This window comes from Heterocephalus glaber, unplaced genomic scaffold (genome assembly GCF_053883595.1).
Source record: "Heterocephalus glaber isolate CG9 unplaced genomic scaffold, H.glaber_assembly_v1.0 deba00001666, whole genome shotgun sequence".
In the NCBI taxonomy this organism is placed as follows: domain Eukaryota; kingdom Metazoa; phylum Chordata; class Mammalia; order Rodentia; family Bathyergidae; genus Heterocephalus; species Heterocephalus glaber.
The window spans coordinates 11,962,666-11,983,607 of NW_028258406.1; the positions used below are offsets into that span (position 1 = coordinate 11,962,666).

Below are 20,942 nucleotides of genomic sequence, written 5' to 3' on the forward strand. Positions count from 1 at the left end.
TGATAGGTTTAAAATACTCCAGAATAAAATATGAGAATCAGATAAAAATTAGCATACTATTAATAAGTATTGAATTTGGATGATAAGTATATTAGACTTATACCATTCATTCTACTTTTGTGTACATGTGAAAATTCCCACAATAAAAGTTAACGTTTATTCATTCATAAATATTTCTTACTGTAGTTCTGTGGAACAAGTTCTGGGTTCTTAGGCATTTTCAACTTGTAGGATACATCTCCAATATGAACTGTATCACCTAAAAAGAGTAAAGAAACATATCATTACAAGAGACAAGTGATATATACTATGCCTTTGGCAATAATGATCCTCCTGACCTATAGACAGAGACCTCAGAAATGCACGTATCTATGTCAAATAATATTCTAAAACTTCTACTCACAGTGTAAGTTGCATCAAGGAGAAGTGAGGCATTGTTATGGTTTTTAATCTAGACGTCCCCCCCAAAGCCTCATCACTCATTGGTGGGGCTTTTTGGAGGTGGCTAGATCTAGGATACTTGAATGTGGATTACAGGTGTGGTTCTGGGATTAAGGGTGTGTGGATTATACCATTATGTGGTTTAGCAAAGATCTGAATGACACCATCCAAAAGAGGGGTAGCCTATATAGAATACAAAGGGACAGAAAGAAGCTGTTGCTACTGCTTCTGCTGCTACTGTTTGCTGCCAGCTGTCATCTGCCTGCTTTGCCTTAGAACTGTTTCTCCTCTGTGATGCCTCTCTGCCATGCCACCCTGCCTCACAGCCATCTAACTATGGACTGAAATCTCTACAAACTATGAGCCAAATAAGTCTTTCTTCCTTTAACTTGTGAGTATTGGGTATTTTGTCTCAGCAACGAAAATGATTAAGACAAGCAGAGATGAAATTCACATTTCAAGCATTAGGTTGGCAAAAAAAAGATGAAATGCAATAAAATTTACTACCCAGCTTTATTTTGTTGCTAATAGCAATGCTAAAACAGGCAAATAAAATACAGAACACATTTTAAGATAATCCAAGTCCTTAACACATATCTTCAACCTTTTTTATATCTTTATACATCCTCATTTCTAATACATACAATTTCAAGCACTCTAGCAACCTACCCCCCAAATTCAATATTTCTAGGTCCATAAAAGGAACAAAGGCCCAAGTGGCAAAAACTACATGAAACAAGTACAAGAGAACAAAAGTCTTCAGTAACTGCTATTTTTAAAACTGACATTAGTTTTGGACTGATATAAAGTGCAGGTCTAAACTGAAAAACCTCTCTGCTTTGCTCTCTTCTACTGAAAAATAGGCATCCTAACACCATCTGCACCATCTGGAACTTTATTTGGAGATGGCTCAAAGACACTCAGAAAAAGGACTCTGAGCAAAACTCATCTTTCAGCATGGTCAGTTTGGTATTCTAAAAACCAAGACTTTAAATCATGGTAATAATAACAACAGCCTTACTGTATGTTTACTATCTTCTAAGTACTTTGCACAACCCCAAAATAGTCCTCTGAGACAGAGATTTACAAATGAGAAAGTCTGTAAATCTATGAAAAAGTTTTTACAGATGAAGAGATTTTTTTTATAGATATATAGTAAATTGAGAAAAGATAAACATAACATACAAAGCTAAGTCTTGCTTAAGTCCTAAATTATCAGCCAGAAGGAAGCAAGAAAAAACACATTGAGGACAAAAATTCCAAAGGTTGCAAACTTGCTCCATAATTGACCAGGCTCTCATTCCTCCTCCCACCAATAAACTGTTTTCATTCCATCTATCATAGAGATTATTAATGCATCAGCATCGCCTGGGAACTTGTTAGAAAAGCAAACACTCCCAAACCACTGAATTAGAAACTGGAGAGAGGTCCACCAATCTGTCCAAGCAACCGCTCCAGGTGATACAATTCTAACATACTCAAAATCCTGGTATTCTACAAGGTCTCACAGTACTGTATAATAAAGCTTAATTTCTTCCAGGCATTGGTTGACAGATTATGCTAGGCTATTTTCCTTAATCCATGAAAGAAAAAGTAGATTTTTTGTTAAAAGGGTAAGCTTACTTACAAATAAAAGAATGGAATCATTGCTTACAAATATAAGAATAACCTTTATTAGATGGTTATAAAGAATTATAGCTACAGTATTTTCAAATAAGATGTCTTTATAAATGTTATTTCACTTCTTATAGACTGTAATTATATGGCATCCTGACAAAATTGATACAAATAACTACTTAAACATGAGGACATTTTTTGGCACCAGTTCTTATTACAAAAAGGAAGGGAGCCTGACAATTAGCTACCAAATTTTTTTTTTAATTGAGGTAAAATTCCCAAGTAACACTTCTCACAAAAATAAACTCAAAATACACTAACAATCTTATAAACATTGAAAAATACATATAAAAGAATTACAAAAATATAGATGTGACTGTGAACTTGAACAGAATTTCTTAAGCAAAGGAAAAGACAAAATACTTTGCAACATTAAAAATTTACTGTATAATAGTTACCATAAATAGTTAAAATATAACTAACTGATGATTCAGAATATATTAAAACCTGCAAATCAAAAAGAAAAAACAAACCAAGAGAAAAATAGATTAAATGAATAAACAGGTAATTCACAGAAAACACAAATTACCACTAAGCATAGAAAGAGATACACAAGTACCACCGACCGACCGCAGACAAAGGGACTTCCGGGATGCCATACCACTGCTCTGAGTGCACAGGAAGGGGCTTCTGGGCCACTGTTCCACCGCTGAAACTGCAGAGGAGGTGAACCATGAACCCCCCCTCCCCCAGTCGAAATGAGAAGACACATAAACAAGTCTCAAAACCAGATCACCTACAGCAACCCCAAACAGCTGAGATGGAACACACTAATACTCAACCACCTAGACTCTCTGAACTGGCCACAAAAGAGGATCTGGAAAAAAATGAAATCAAAAATAATTTCTCAGATAACAGCAGAGATTGTGCGAGTAGTGCAAAACATGATTAATAAATCTACAGAGGAGCTCAGGAACATAATGGAATCCCAACATAGGAAACAAATGGAATCCATAAAACAGATCCAAATAGATTTCCAGGAGATTAAAAACTCCATTGAAAGTCTACGCAGCAGAATGAGCCAATGTGAGGACAGAATTTCAGATATAGAAGATAAGATTGCAATTAGGGACAAGGAAAAGAAAAATTACTTTAAAATTGTAAGGGACCATGAGAAATCAATCCAGCAGCTGCTAGACCATGCAAAGAAGAATAACACAAGACTGGCTGGAGGCAATGAAGAAACAGGAGAGAGTGCAGATGACATGAAAAGGCTGTTCACAGAAGTACTGGCAGAAAACTTCCCAAGCAGGGGAAAAGAACTTGACATACAGATAAGTAAGGCATATAGGACTCCCAACTAGCTTTGATCAAAAAAATCTACACATAAGCATAGAATTGTTAAGATTCCAGAAACCCACGAGAAGAACAAACTTCTACAAGCAGTTAGAGAAAAGAAACAAATCACATACAAAGGAAAGCCCATCAGCATCACAGCAGATTTCCCAATGCAAACCCTCAAGGCAAGAAGAGCTTGGAGTGATGTATTTCAAGCCCTAAAGGAAAACAGCCTCCAACCCAGATTGATGTACCTGCAAAACTATCTTTCAAAATTGATGGAGAAATAAGATACTTTCATGACAAAGAGCACCTTAGGAACTTCATGAATACCAAACAGGCACTCCAAAAAATTTTAAACAAAATCCTAGGAAAAGACAATGAGGATCACAACACCAGGAAGCCCAGCAGAATGAATCCACTGAGCACAACAAGAAATTAAATGTAAAAGGGGAGAATCCAACAAAAAGAAAAAGTCATGACAATGATAAGTCAATACGTATCAGTTATAACCATCAATGTTAATGGACTCAATTCACCAATCAAAAGAAATAGACTGGCAGAATGGGTCAAGAAGCAAGATCCAAAAATATGCTGCATACAAGAAACACACTTAATTCAAAAAGAAACTCATAGACTGAAAGTTAAAGGGTGGAAAACAATACTCCACAGGACAGGAACCCAAAGAAAAGCAGGAGTAGCTGTCCTCTTTGCAGATCAAGTGAATTTCAAACCAACACTGATTAAGAGAGACAAAGAAGGACACTACATCCTTGTAAAGGGAATGATCCAACAGGAAGAGATGACAATCATAAATACATATGCACCAAATGCTAGTGTGCCCAACTATATACAACAAATACTAACGGACATGAAAAATGATATATGCACTAATAAAATAGTAGTGGGGGACCTCAATACCCCACTGTCACAAATACATACATCAAGTAGACAAAAAATAAGTAATGAAATACTAGAACTCAATCGAACTTGAACAAATGAACTTAACAGATGTTTACATAGTCTTCCACCCCACAAAATCAGAACACAATCTTTTCAGCTTCACACAGGTCGTTCTCCAAAATGGACCACATACTCGCTTATAGAACATGTTTAAGTGCAAAGGAATTGAAGTTATCTCCTGTATATTATCAGACCACAGTGCAATGAAACTGGAGATCAATAGCAAAAGAAACTACAAAAATTTCATAAACACATGGAAATTGAACAACACACTTCTGAATAACCAATGGGTCACAGAGGAAATTAAAGAAGAAATCAGATATTCCTTCAATTACATGACAATACAACATATCAGAATTTATGGGACACAATGAAAGCAGTCTTATGAGGGAAATTAATAGCAGTGAATACTCATATTAGGAAAACAGAGTGACCGCAATTAAACAACCTGATGCTGAACCTCAAGCTTCTAGAAAAAGAAGAAGACAAACCCAAAGCTCATACAGGGGAGGAAATTATAAAGATCAGAGCAGAAATCAATTCAATGGAGACAAACAGAACGATACAAAAAATTAATGAAGCCAAGAGTTGGTTCTTCGAAAGAATCAACAAAATTGACAAACCCTTAGCCAATCTTATCAGAAAAAAGAAAGAAAAGGCCCAAATCCATGCAATGAGGAATGAAAAGGGTGAAATTAAAATGGACCTGGCAGAAATCCAGAGGATCATAAATACCTATGCCAATGAACCTATATGCCAATGAGATGGAAAACATGGAAGAAATGGACAGATTCCTAGATACATATGAATTACCAAAGTTGAACGAAGAAGACCTAAAACTTCTAAACAACCCAATATCAACCAGTGAAATTGAAAATGTAATTAAAAATTTATCAACTAAGAAATGCCCAAGCCCTGATGGCTTCACTGCTGGATTCTACAAGACATTTAGAGAGGAACTACTGCCACTACCGTTTAAACTCTTCAATGAAATTGAAAGGGAAGCAATACTCCCAAATTCATTCCTGGAAGCAAGCATCACTTTGATCCCCAAAGCAGATAAAGACCCAACCAAAAAAGAGAACTGTAGGCCAATCTCACTAATGAATATAGATACAAAAATCCTTACTAAGATACTGGCAAATAGAATGCACAAGATTACCAAGAAGATCATACACTCTGACCACGTGGGATTCATCCCAGGGATGCAGGCATGGTTCAACATGTGCAAATCAATCAATGCAATACACTATATCAATAGAGTCAAGGACAAAAACCATATGATCATCTCAATAGACGCAGAAAAAGCATCTGACAAAATCCAATACACATTTATGATAAAAACCCTAAAAAAACTGGACTAGACGGTCTCTACCTCAAACTGATAAAAGCCATCTATGAAAAACCAACAGCCAATATCATACTAAATGGACAAAAATTGAAATCCTTCACACTAAAATTGGGAACAAGACAAGGATGTCCACTATCACTACTCCTGTTCAATATACTTTTGGAAACATTAGCCATGGCAACTAGACAAGAGAAAGAAATAAAAGGAATAAAGATAGGAAATGGAGAAGTCAAATTGTCATTATTTGCAGATGACGTGATACTCTATATGGAAGACCCCAGGAATGCCACCAAAAGTCTTCTAGACTTAATAACCAAATTCAGTAGAGTAGCTGGATACCAGGTCAACACACAAAAATCAATAGCTTTCCTCTACCTGAACAACAGACTCACTGAGACAAAATAGGGCAAACAATTCCTTTCACAATAGAATCCAAAAAACTGAAATACCTAGGAATCAACCTAATGAAAGAAAGCAAAGACCTCTTCTCTGAAAACTATAGCACTCTGAAAAGAGAGATTGAAGACGAGATCAGAAAATGGAAAGACATCCCATGCTCCTGGGTAGGAAGGATCAACATAGTGAAAATGGCCATACTTCCAAAATTACTAGATTCAATGCAATCCCATTGAAATTCCAGCAGCATACTTCACGGATCTTGAGAAAACAATCTAAAAATTCATTTGGAACAAGAAGAGACCCAGAATAGCAAAAGCAATTCTAGGTAACAGAGACATGCCAGGGGGTATCACAATCCCCATCTTGAAACTATACTACAAAGCCACTGTGATAAAAACAGCATGGTAATGGCAAAGAAACAGACCTGAGGACCAGTGGAACAGATTAGAAGATGCAGAAACAACTCAGAAACAGCCATCTCATCTTTGATAAAGAAGCCAAACACCCTCACTGGATGAAAGATAGCCTCTTTAATAAATGGTGCTGGAAAAATTGGGTCTCAACTTGTCAAAGATTAAAACTGGACCTATATCTCTCACCATGCACTAAACTAAAATCTAAATGGATTTAAGATCTAAATATTAAAATAGAAACACTGCATTGGCTGGAAGACAGGTTAGGTAGAACTCTTGAAGACATTGGTGTAGGAAAAGATATTATGAACAAAACCTCAGTTGCCTGTGAACCAGCACAAGCAATCAACAAGTGAGATCTCTTCTTCTTAAAAAGCTTCTGCACAGCAAAAGAAACCACCAGCAGTATGAACAGACAAGCCACAATGTGGGGCAAAATCTTCACCTGCTGTTCCTCAGACAAGGTCTACTATCTAGAATCTATAAAGTACTTAGAAAAATCAGACCTCCCAAATTTAAAGACCCAATCCAAAAATGGGCATCTGAAATGAACAGACATTTCTCACACAAAGAAGTAGAAATAACAAATGAACATATGAAAAAATGAAATCAACCCATAACAAATGCTGGCAGGGCTGTGGGGAAAGAGGAACTTTGTTCCACTGCTGGTAGGAGTGTAGACTTGTACAACCACTGTGGAAATCAGTATGGAGATACCTCAAAGAACTAGGACTGGAAGTCCCATTTGACCCAGCTATTCCCCTGCTGGGTATCTTCCCAAAAGAATTAAAAGAATCATACCACAGTGATATATGTGCACTCATGTTCATAGCAGCACAGTTTGTAATAGCTAAAACTTGGACGCAGCCCAAATGCCCATTAACTGGAGACTAGATAAAGAAAATGTGTTTTTTTTTATAACATGGAGTACTACTCAGCCATAAAAAAATGAGAAATCAGGGCCAGGGATTTAGCTCAGGGGTTTCACCGCCTGCTGCGCAAGCGCAAGGACCCAAGTTCGATCCCTGGTACCACAAATAAAAAAGAGAAATTAGAGGCATTTTTAGCTACATGGATTCATGTTGAGGTGATACTTTTAAGTGAAATAAATAGGACACACATGTGTGTCCAAATAGTTTCTCTAGTGTGAGCAACTGAAAGTGTAAATAAGGACTAAAAGGTATAACAGATACTATGAAAAAGGAAGAAAAGGGGCAAAGGGGAAGGGGAAGTGGGAGGGGTATGGGAAAGGAAAGAAGGAAATGGAATTAATATGAGAAAATGGAAAAATGGAAACGAAGTGTTTGTAAATAGGGAGGACTGGAGGGCTTGAATGGAGGGCAGGGGAAGAGGGAAAATAAGAACCAAGAGAGATTATGTAAAGGTCCAAATTTCCAATGATGAATGTCATTATATTGTATACCTAAAATGTACCAATAAAATAATATTTAAAAAAAGAGATACACAATCTTATCAATAACATGGATAATGAAAACTAAAATGAGAAGCCATTTCTAAGGTATAAAATCCACAAGAATTTTTAAGTTTGATAACACTGACTGGAGAAGGAAATGGTACCCCAGTGTACTGCTGACTTAGGTAGTTTCGTTTTGTTTTGTTTGAGACAGGGTCTTGATATGTACTTCAGGCTGCCACTGAACTCATCATGTAGCTCAGGCTGGCCTCAAACTCACAGGGATCCTCCTGCCTCAACCTCCAGAGTGCTGGGATTATGTGCCACCATATCTGGCTAAAATGACTTAAGTATGAAATGGTACAACCACTTTGGAAGGAAATTCTAAATCATTATTTGCTGTATGTACTGATGGCACATACAAGGATGTGTTCACTGCAGCACTCCTTATGCTATGGGCTGAATGTGTCACAACTAAATCATACACTGAAATACTAAATCCCCAAGGGTGATGTCATTAGGAGGTAGGTGAAACCTTTGAGAGATGGTTAAATTTTAAGTGTAGAATCTTCAGGAATAAAATCAGTGCCATTATTAAAGATACCACCTGCCCCTTGAACCCTGTGACTATCGATTTAGGTAGAAGTTATAATTACCTACAAGGAAATGGGCTGCAACTGGGGCACCAAATCAGCTGGCACCTTGATTTTGAACTTCCCAGCCTCCAGAACTGTGAGAAATAAATTTCTTTTGTTTATAAACTAGATAGTTTATAGTATTTTGTCAACATAGTTCAACTAAGATATCTTTACAGTTTTTAAAATACACACAAAAAACTTTACTCATTAATAAGAGATTACTATATTTGTATCTGTACTATAACCTCCTTGCTGAGGGTCAAAAATCAAAAAGCAGGAGGAAAATTCTTTCCTCAGTATTTAGAACTGAACTTCTGATCTTTCCCCCAAACTGTGCTTCACTCATAGTACTTCCCATTTCTTCCAATAGCAAGTTAATCTTTCCAGTTGCTTAGACCAGAAAGCTTGAAGTCATTCTTTTCTCTTATACCCAAATCCATGCTAATCCAAGCCAGCCTTCTCTCACATTCTAACAAATCTCCTATTTTAACCCCTGCTTCCTACTGTAGTCTCAACAAAAAAACCAGAGTGGTCCTAATAAAATTAGAATTAACTAATGTCAGTCCTGGGGTAAATACTCCAGTCTTTGCAATAGCCTATAAGGATATTTCCAATCTGGTTCCCCCATTTCCTCAGACCTCATCTTCTATTCTCTTCACTCATTCTGAGGTAGGAGATTAGGGCTAGTGCAAACTGGACAACCAACCAGGTAGAATGTGTCAGAAGTCATAGAAACCCATGGCTAACCAGTTGACTGAGATGTTTCCTAAAAGAAGACATGTGTAGAACACTAGACCCAAAATTACTCCAAGCTCATGGTTCCTATACCCAGGGCCAATGAGAAAGCGGTATTCTCAATTCTTCATTTAAATTCTGCACCATTCATGGGACCAATCAAAAAAGTGCTATTCTTAATCATTTATTTGAATCTGGCACTATTCACAGGCCCAATCAGAAGACGCTATTCCCAATCCTTCATTTACACATGGGCATGACCAATCAAGACACTGTTCCTGATCCTTCATTTACATCTGGCAAAAGGTCGAGTTTTCGATAGCATAATTGTCCCAATGCCACATTTTCTTTGGGGGGGGCCACATTCCAGTTCTTTTGGATACTAAAGTATCCCTTCCCTTTTATCTTTAGGGCTCTGTAAGCCTTTTTTCTCATCTTCAATAAATCTACACCCTTGCTGCCTTTTCTGGGTGTCTTGTTCAAAAATTCTTTGTTCAGGACACCAAGTACAGGGAAGGAAGCCCTCTGGAACCCCTATCTGTTAACAACTCTAATCCAGCCACACTGGTCTTCTCATTATTCCTTGAACATGCCAGATAATTAGACTTTGGCACTGGATTTTCCTACAGACTAAAATGCTTTTCCCAAGCATAACCATTTATGAATTGTGGTTCCAGCACTAAATAGATGGGATACTGGTACATACATTAAATTGAGTAAATGAAGAGGATAATCAAGGAACCATTTACAGAGATGAGGACAGTTTTGAAAAAGCTCAGTCAGTCATGGTGGCACATGCCTACAATCTCATCTACTTGAGAGACTTCAGTAGGAGAATCCCAAATTCAAGGGCAGCCTGGGCAACTTAAGACCCTTTTTAAAAGGACTAGAGGGCCAAGGATTTAGCTCAGTGGCATGGCATCTGCCTCACAAGTGCAAGGTCCTGAATTTGATCCCTAGTACCAAAGGGGGGGGGGGTCCTGTAGATATATAGCTCAGTGGTAGAGCACTTGCCTAGCATGCATGAGGCCCTGGGTTCATCCTCAGTAGGTTAAAAAAAAAAAAGAATAATGTAGTACCCCAGGCTAGCAAAAAGCAGAAAGCCATTATTACACCTAGGCCTGAAGAGGCCATGGCAGACAACAAACAGAGATGGTAACTAGATTACACTGCCTCCTAACAGGAAATGTGGCCCTCTGTGGAAGAAAATAGCAAATTTGTAATGATAACCTGGGATGGAGGGATCTGGAGAATAAGCATGAAGGAGAAAAAAACTTGACAGAACTAAAAGTAGAAACAGACAAACCTGAAATCATATCAAGATAGTTTAATATACTTCTTTCAGCAACTGATGGACAAAGCAGGGGGGGAAATGATACATAAATTAGGATAATTGCTTCTTGGTCTTTTTTGGCAAAGATCAAATGTAGAGGTAGACAGAGAAGATCTGAAATCACTCATAGACACTTGACCTAAATGATCTTTATGGAACATTATACACAATAATAGCATAATACATATTCTTTTTTTGTTTTGCGGAACTGGGGATCGAACTCAGGACCTTGTGCTTACCAGGCAGGTGCTGGCACCACTGAGCTAAATCTCCGGCCCCAATACATTTTCTTTTTTAAAGTATATGGGAGAGGGCTGGGGATTTAACTCAGTGGTTCTGGTGCCTGCCTCACAAACGCAGCGTCCCAAGTTTGATCTCCGGTACCAAAAAAAAAAGAAAAAAAGTATATGGGACAAGCTGGGCATGGTGGTCCATACCTGTAATGCCAGCACTTGGGAGGCTGGGACAGGAGGATCCGAGGCCAGCCTGGGCTACACAGTGAGTTCAAGACCAGCCTGAACTACATAGTTAAACCCTGTGTCAAAAAACTCAAAAAAAAAAAAAAAAAAGTACATGGAACATCTACCAAAGGCTGGACCATAAAGCAAGTCTTAATAAATTTCAAAGGACTTAAAGCAGAGTAGTATTTGTGACCACAATGGAATTAAACTAGAAATCAATACTAAAAAGGTAAGTGGAATAGCCCTAAACATCTGGACACTAAACAAGAGACTTCTAAACAATCCAAAAGCAAAAGACTAGAAGTTGGACTCATTGAGAAATAGGGCAATGATCAATTAGTAATGTCTATTGTGGGCAAAAGAGAAGTTATGACATTCACATTGTCCAGGCATCTGCCATCCCTGCCTTAAATGTTAATGTTCATCTTCTGCTACTTTTCTGACTCATCTAATCCATACCAAGGGCCTACATCATTAGACAACTAACTCTTAAAACATCTATTTTGGCTAAGGTGTTTATCTTGAGTTGCATATCTGCCAGTAGCCTATTAGATATTTCACCTAGATATTCAGGAGACACCTCAACTTCAACATGAGAAAAATAGAACCCTGTGTCTTCGATGTGCCCTTCTCCAGCCAACTCCATCTTTTGTATTCCTGCCTCGATGACTGATAATGGAGCTCACACTATTTTCCCTTTACACACCTACTCCTCAAATATCTTCATCTACCCTTTTGAACCTTCCCTAATTTTTTCCTTTAACAGTGTCCCCCTCCTTCCAGAGTTGATCACTCCATTCCTGTCGTCCTACTGGCAAAGAATAATCCATACTTTTGTAATGCATTTCTCACACTGTATCACAATTATTGTGTTTTCTCTGTAACAGTACTCTGAATTACAGCATATGAACACTTCCCAAGGTTTTATGGTTTAGATCTAAAATGTTCCCCAAAGTCTCATGTGTTTGAAAAATGTCTGGATCGTGGTGGCACTATACACATCAGTGATTCACCACTTATGAATTTGGTAGTTTGTCTGCTGTTAGGAGATAGGGCCTGTTTTGAAGGGGTGGCTCACTAGGAGGAGCACCTGGAAGGGAATATTCTTATACATTCCAACAATAATGAACATCCAAGTGGGGAATATTAATTGTATTAATAAGTTAATTAGTTAATATTCAACTGGAATAGTGTTACTCATGTTATTAGGTATGTTTCCACAAAATATTAATTATTAAAATTTGTAACATATTGATGTTCTTTTTTAAAAACTACACTGTAATGAGAGAAATATTTTGTCATTTACACATTTTTGTTGCAGGAAGGTCCTATGAAAATGAAACTTCCAAGAATAAAAATATATTAAGATAAAATTATTAAAAGTATGAAATACAAATTCAAGGAGATAAAGGAATATGTACATTTTCTGACAGTTAAGAGCTTTTTATCTACTTTCAAAACAGACAGTGGCAAATTACTAGGATATTGTTTTCACTTAAAATATACTCTTGAAAGAACGTGTAGCAAATCTTCTTTTAAACGACAGTATTTATAATACACTGAAAATGTCATTGTTTGCAATTATACTTACCAGGAAAACGTCTCACTAGTAATCCAAAAATGTGCAAAGAGACACATTTGCAAAATCCTTTTAGCAAATAAATGAGAAAAATATTTGTGTGTCTGTGTGTGTAGGAAATGTATTGTAATCATCATTGTATCCCCAGTTCCAAGAACAGTATCAAACCCACTAGGTATTAAATAAATGTTTGACAATGAACAAATGGAATGGTTACACTTTTAAATTAAATAGTTTTCTTAAGTATTGTTTTTATACTGATTAATGATTATTTGTATTTTTTGAATGCATTCTATCTACAAACATGCTCCTAAGTCAAGCTCTTTGTAATAGATTTATTTAAATGAAATAAACTATTCTTGAAAAGAAAATGAGAGGGCTGGGGATTTAGCTTAGTGGTGCTGCTGCCTGTCTCCCAAGCATAAGGTTGTCAGTTCCATCCAGTTCCATCCCCGGTACCAAAAAAAAAAAAAAAAAAAGAAAAGAGAGAGAGAGAATAAGAATACTGTACTTATAAGACAGTGGGTAATACAACTTAGGCAGAAGAAACTAATGTATGGTTTTTCAAATTAATGTATACTATTTTAAATCCAAAAGAGAATTTAGGTGTTGGAGGCACTGCTCAGTGGAAGAGTACATACTTACATGCATAATCCCCAGCACCAAATCAATCAATTTAGCTAATATAGTGATATAGAATACTCTTAATAAAAACTATTAATAGTTAGAATTAGTTAATTTTTTTTTTTTTGGCACCAGTGATCGAACTCAGGTCCTTGTGCTTGCACAGCAGGCAGCAAAACAACTGAGCTAAATCCCCAGCTAGAATTAGTTAATTTTTTAAAGTACAAATGTTATAATGGTGCTGAGCATTTAATTGCACTTATTATAACAAGTAATGCAAAAGAGCAACCATACATAACTCAGATTAACCTAACTCTGTATATGGTACAGTATAGTACAAAAACTATCATACAAATACCATTACAAAAAGTTTTATTCAGACATGGAAACTATAGATTGAAAATTTAAAACACTGAAAAGAATGCAAAAGACGAAACCTGCCAAATGAAACTAAATTTAGACCAGTTAAAAGTAACAAGTCTTGACTTTATCACTTGTAATAGTTTCCATTTAAAAGGATTTCTCCAAGGCTTATAAGAAAATAACTTCTATGTTCAAGTTAATAATTAAAAGTACTATTTATATAACACTTAGTCTTGCACAAATCCCTTTGGACATTAATCATTTCAATGGACAGCTGTTGTGTTTTACATGTCCAATATTCTTTTCCCTTTCTTTTGACATTGGAATCCCTCTCTCCAATGGTGAACCCATCCCATTTGGTTTGAGAAGGATTTATGCCACTAGCCTCAATTCCAACCTTTACCCCTGCACCAAAACAACCAAAAGTGAGTACCCTAAACAAGTCAAGTTAGAAGGTCCCACCCACTGGTCACAATGATTATTTCAGAGATGGGCACATGACTCAGGCTTGACCAATAAGAACTCTCCAGGAAAAAAAAAATTCTCTCCAGGATTTTTGGCGATGCTGGCAGGACAAGATACCCTCTCTTCTTTTGATACTGTGAAATGTAAGGACAATGAAGCTCTGGAGCTGTCAGTGAGAACATCACTGTTAACACCTGAAGAAAGGCTGTCAGATTTGCAGCCGATATGGCAAAAGTCAGTCCAATTAGTGGAGGTAGAGAAACCAAGGGATGGACAGAGGCAGCCCAAGCCCTAAAGATGTCACTTGAAACTGGGCATCTATCCTGGACTGAAGAGACAGGGCATCCCACTGATGTGAACCAATCAGTGTTTTCTGTGCACATTTCTGACGTTTTAAACCAAAGGACAGTTAATATAGCAATTCTTAAAAGGTAAAGACAGGCACAGCAAGACTAACAATCCCAATCTACAAAGTTATACCCTCAGAGGAAAACACAAGACACTTTAAATCCTTACGACATCATAAATTTTCATCAAGTAAGAAATTTTCAGGGAAAATTTCATTAAGCCAGAATTCCTTGATCAATCTTTATACAGCACATTTTCATTTTTGTTATGTACAGTATTGTTTTATAGTGGAAGTTTATCAACAAAATTTTGTTCTGTCCTTAGATTTTACAAATTATATCCTCTACTTTTTTCTTTTCTGGTCATTACTATGGGCAAGTACCAGAATTATTTTATTCTCTCTTCAATGTTTAATACATAGGGAATTTTACAGTGAATAGCTTTGTCAATTTTATTTTTTATTGATTTCTATTAATCTTTTAATTGTTACACAACTGATAATTTTACTTAACTTTTCACTAACTTATAAGAAATTTGGATATTCTCGACACTTCAAGATCTTCACCAATCTCAAAAATGTTGTTATATATTTCAGGTATTTCTGTAGTAACCCTTCTTCTCACATGTGCTTCCACGTTCTTAATCTTTTCCACACTGGAGACTACAGATTCTGTTAACGAATGTGTATACTTTTATTTTTTGTTTTTGTTTTTTTAAGACAGGGTCTCACTTTGTAGTTTAGGCTGGACTTGAGCTCATTATGTAGCCCAGTCTGGCCTCAAACTGTGGGCAACCAATACCAGCTGAATGTATATACTTTTATGACATTCAGTTCTATGAAAAGTACTCATTCATGCAATGATTTGTAGTGTTAAAGAAAATTTGGCCAGAGGAGACCTTCGTACTTTGAGTTCTAACAAAATGAACTGCAAACTAACTTTGTAGTGAAATGAACTTGCCACAGCTTTGTAAAAACTGAGACTTTGCCAGCCAGTCACAGCAAGCCATTCTTTAGTCAATCATAGGCTGCCAACTCAAAGGCAAGGTTCAAATGAGGCAAACACTTAACTAAATCAATCAAGCTGTTTCTGTATTTCACTTCTGTTTTCGAACCATAAATCTCCTTGTCCATATTGCTGAGTGGATCTCTCTGAACCTCTTCTGATTCTCAAGCTGCCCAATTGGCCAATCATCTTTCACTCAATTAAATTCTGTTAAATTTAATTTGTCTGAAGTTTTAATTTTAACAGCAGCTTTGACAAAGAAAATGGCTTAGTTCAGGGTTTCTCAACAGTGGCATGACTAACATTTCAGGCTGGATAATCCTTTGCTGTGAAGGGTAGAACGTTTGCAGCCATCTCTGGCCTCTACCCACCAATGCCACTAGCATTCCTCCCTCCTGGTTCTGACAACCAGAAAACATCGCCAGACATTCTAAATATACCTGCTGGAGGGAAATCAACTTGGGTTAAGAAGTCAGTTTAGTGGCACCATTATTCTTTTTGTAATATACAAAGCTCAGACCCAAGAGAAAACCAAATGTATCCTCAATTTCCCTTAGTCTATGTGCTCCTGATATAGGTCTTCCTAACAAACATACTATGAGGTTACAACTATTCTGAGATTTCACTGCTAAATTTTTTAATATACAATAGAATCAGAAGATCCTGAGCATCAAAGTAAACTATTGAAGGATCTAAGCAGTTAAATCATTTTTGCAAGGTTCAATACACAGTAAATACAAAACTAAGTCCTAAACTACACTTATACTGTATTTCTCAGTTGAAGTCAGAATTCTATATTTTGCCTACTCAAAGTCATTTATTACTATTTCTATTGTAGCCCAAGGACACAATTTAAAATCACAAAAATACAAATAAATAGATATTTATTTCACTGAATATATATAAATAATGCAAATATGTAAGGAAAAATTATAAAAACATGAATAAATTCATGAACTTAATAACTATTTTAAATGATCATACAGGCAATATATGTTAATACATCTATAATAATGGATGTGGTAATAAATTATACAACACATGATCACATTTTTTAAATAAATATGTACAGTAAATACATATATATGTACAAACATTTGAGTTGCTAACTCTCAAAGATACAAATAGACCTCTCATTACGAACATTTGTAGATGCAAACAAATCATGTAAGTTGCTCATGTGTCTGCCAGACATATCAGAGTGGCGCTGCTGTGTGCTTACTGTACAGGGCAATAGTGTAAAGCAGTACAGTACAGTCAGGAACTTACTGTATTTTTATGTTTGGTTTTTTTATGCTTTACATTGTACATTGTGTCAAAAGTATATAAGACTTGGTCAGACTTGCAAACGAATCCAACTTATAAACATTCTCCCAGAACCAAACTTGTTTGTAAATCAGGGACTTATTGTATAAATACAATATGTTATATATATTATGTTAGATATAATCTGATAGGATTAACACCACAAAAGTTGACACTTATGAATTTGAGTTGGGAGGATTATGATTTGTCTGTATTTGTCAGTTTTCTACAATGAATATAGATCACTTGTACAAAAGTATTTGAGTGTTTCTATGCGCATATTTACCTCACACAAGAAGAAGCAATGGATTCATTTAATAATGATGGTGTTAAAGGAAAGCACTAAATGTCATGGTAAATTTACACAGTTATGCTTCTGAGTTTATCATTTTATGTATGGCGTATCTGAATCCATTTAACATCAGAGTCCTACTGAACTAACTTGCTTGGCTCCATCTATGAAAACACTACAATAATCTTTACTGAAAACTGAAGTAGATAACCAACTAACCTCTTTCTTTCTAAAGCCAAGAGATACTACTATTGAGTGCAAACAGATAACTTGGAATGATCTGATAATTCATACAATCTGATAACAAAGGATAAAAAGCAGTAGATGTGGGTTTGGTTTTGTTTTCCTTTTTTTTTTTGGTACCGGGGATTGAACTCTCAGGTCCTTGCACTTGCGCAGCAGGCTGCAAAACCACTGAGCTAAATCCCCGGCCCTTGTTTTCCTTTTTAACATAAATATTTTCTCTTTCTTCTTAATCAGCCGTAAAATACACGTCCTATCTTCAAAGCCAACAAAGCACATGCAGCCTCTCATACTCATTCTCTGCATGAACTTTAACCTAGAAAGCCACTGAATCATTAGGTATAAACTGTTGGCATGCACTAAAGGAGCAAAAAGACAAATAAGAACACACAACCAAGTACAAATATGAAAAGGATATAAAGTAAATCTATTATATATATACTTTGTTGCTCTTTTTTCAAACTACTAGGAAGCAATTCCAATTACTCACACAGGAGGTACTGGAGTCCCTGATCACATGTATGAGTATTTCTACAGCATCTTTCCAGCATAAACTAAAACACTACAGCCTACTGCCATCTGTGGCTTTAAATTTGTATGTATATGATCTCTGATCCACATGGGCCATTCCAACCTTGAAGGTCTTACCAGTAAGTGTCAGGGTAACCAAGAGCTTGCCTTCTGTTTACCTGGCTCACAACCATTCTTACACAGATCTAGATCTCAGGTGAATTCAGAGCTCCATTTGTCCACAGTCCTCATACTTTCAATGATATGAATATTTGTAGTAGCAAGGTACGTTAGGTTGTACTTGTGGTCTGATCATGGCAGAGCTGATGACTGAGTCTAAGAAATTAATACATTGTCCATCATAATATGTCCATGATTCACATTTTAAACACAGCCTATACTTTGATTCGTTGAACATAACACAAATTTTGAGGGCATTTACAATATCTACCACTACTCTACAATACAAACTTTTAAAAATCATACATGTGTTTCTAATGTTTTTACATCAACATGTATCTTTCAGGTATAGAGAACAATTGTGTTTTTTTTTAAAGTTCTTGTCAATTAACTCTGTTTCATCTGCCTCCCTGGACAATTCTGATAGTTCTGATCCCAAAAGGAACTGGTCTGAGTTCTTCCAAAACCCTGGAAACAAAGTAACTCGTAGCTGAAAGTGTAAAAATAACAAAAGAAGCTAACTTGCACTAAATTTATGTATCACAGATTATATTATCAAATCAAATCCTCTCTCACATTTCTTTTTGGAACCAGGGATCGAACTCGGGTCCTTCGGCTTGCAAGGAAGGCGGTGGAACCACTGAGCTAAATCCCCAGCCCTTCAATATCAAATCGAATCCTCACAACAACCCTATCAGATTTATTCTTCTTGTCCTCATTTCACAGTAAAGAAAACTGGAACACAAAGTAACCTTCACTCAAGTTCTCATAGCTGGGCAGTGCATAAGTGCATTCCAAACAAGACTGCTTAACTCCTAAACCCAGATTACAGCTTATACTACAATTCTATCACTGACTTCTGCCTTCTAGAGCAGAGGAACAACAAAATACCATAAATAATGAAAAACAAATGAATAAACTCTAGAATTGACAATTGAAAAGGGTAAAATTTGAATTACAATTGTAGGGGGCATTTGTTCAGTGAATGAATGAGAGGTAAATTCACTCATTTCTGAAGAAGAAAAGATAATGAGTGAGAAGAGAAGGCAAGAGAATTAATGAAACTTATAATTTCATAGTGAAAAATCTCGGTTATTTTAAGTAAAAATGACAGAGACAAAACATTGCCTAGAATCACCTTGACATTCAAAAACACCAACAGACATCCCTTCCCCTAACCATCACAAATATTTAAACCTCAACACACAACACAAAGAATTCCTAAAACCAGCTTAGGTGGAGACAAAAATAAAATGTCGAGCTTAGAAAACCGAGCATGCGATTGTTGTGTAATCACTAGTTGTGTGATCTCCAGAAAGCTATCGTTTTCCCCTCTCTGGAACTCAGTCCCCTTAAGTGTAGAACCAAGGGTTTTAATTAAATTAACCTAAGACTTTCAGCTCTAAGAATATATCAAACTTTCAGACTCCTGTAAAACTTGGGACTATTCGTGGATTCATTTAAGCACAGTACATAGATGTACACTTCTATGCCATCACAAGCCCTGGCTGGAACAGGGCACAGCACGGCTTCCAGGCCCTTGGGACCCGGAGGGCAAGGTCAATTACGACTTTCAACCATCCCCAAAGGTTGCTGTGTTGACCTCTGCGTGTACAATAATCCAGGTTAGATTTGGGGGTAAAGGAAGCTGGTGGGTAAGGAAGTAGCATTATTCCAGATCATCAAGAACCTTTGTCCAGGCTCCTGGAACTACAGAACGAAGCCCAGAGTGTGCAAGCGCTTGGCCACACAGCAGGTAGAAGTGAAATCAGGACTGGAACCTCGATCTCGCTCTCGCAGCGCAGCGAGCGCTTCTCCCTGGTGCAGTGAAGCAGCGGAGGGCGAAAGCGGCCGCGCGCTGGCGCAGCGAATAGCGCGGCGGGGGCGCCCGGTTACCTGTGTCGGCCCCCGCCCCGGAGTGCACCAGTCTGACCTCTGGTCGCTGCCCGTAGCCGCCCGGCTGGCCTGGCAGCACCTGCTGCAGAAGCAGCCGCACGCGCCGCGAGGCCGCGCCACCGTGGCCGCCGGGCGCTCTGAGGAGCAGGAGCGGGGACTGCATGGGGCCAGCGGCAGCGTTGAGGGGTCCCAGACTGAGCCGCGTCCCGGGATTGCAGCGCTAGCCGGTTAGGCGAGGGGGACCGGAAGCGGCACCAGGCGAGTCCGCCGGAAACTCCTTCCCCCTGGCGCGGCCGGCGCGGAAGTGTCGGCCCGGCCCGTGGGGGCGGAGGGAACCAGCTGGGCTAGCTCGTCTCGGGCGCCTGACTCTCGACCCTCAGCTCGAGCGGGCCTCACCTCCCTCTGCTCACCTGGGTGCCCCAGGCCTTCGGTTGGTGCCCGTCCTGTCTCCCCAAAACTCAAGTTCAGGAAACGCCGACGGGTTTTAGGAGCATTTGACAGGGTGATCTGCAGATAGTTGCACTATCTTCGTTTCTTAGTTAATAGCCCAGTCTTATGCGCTCTCCCTGTGCACTGTTTCAAATTCTTTTAGGAATTGAGAAAATATGGGAGAGATTATGGGAGCTTTCACCTATCTTGACTCTTTGTAACCATACCAGTACGGAAAGCCTTACCCTCTTTACTGTTTTTTGCTTCTACATGTTTTATTACTGCTTTGTGAAATTTAAGTGAAAAATTTACACTTTTTCAGTTTTTATTTTTTATTAGTACGTGTTTGTATTACATGATGATTACCATGCTTGTGAGTTCATGCATGTACATAAGACATCTTAATTCATTTTTTCATTTCCCTTCCCTCCTCTCCCTCTCCCTTCTCTCCATCTCTTGAGCTCCTTCCCATCTGGACAAAATCTATCTCCCTACTTCTATTATCCGTGAGAAGGTTTATATTTTAATGGTATATTGAAATTGCCAAAATATCAAGATACAAATCGGTCATGATTTTTCAGTCATGCTGAAATAGAAGAGT

General features: G+C 37.6%; 1 protein-coding gene across 2 annotated transcripts in view; it reads right to left on the reverse strand.

Moving 5' to 3' along the window:
* Vwa8 (von Willebrand factor A domain containing 8) overlaps window positions 1–20,172 on the reverse strand; it is a 443,736-nt gene extending 423,564 nt beyond the window's left edge. For both annotated transcript variants that reach the window (XR_015445839.1, XM_004844253.3), the window contains exons 1-2: window positions 19,913–20,172; window positions 182–259 (exon numbers count right to left, since the gene is read on the reverse strand). Coding sequence is in view for 1 of the 2 variants with exons in the window: in XM_004844253.3 (XP_004844310.1) it covers window positions 182–259; window positions 19,913–20,075 (241 nt within the window). In the remaining variant the exon portion in view is untranslated. The remainder of the gene's footprint in view (window positions 1–181; window positions 260–19,912) is intronic.
* Between the last annotated feature and the right edge of the window lie 770 nt (window positions 20,173–20,942).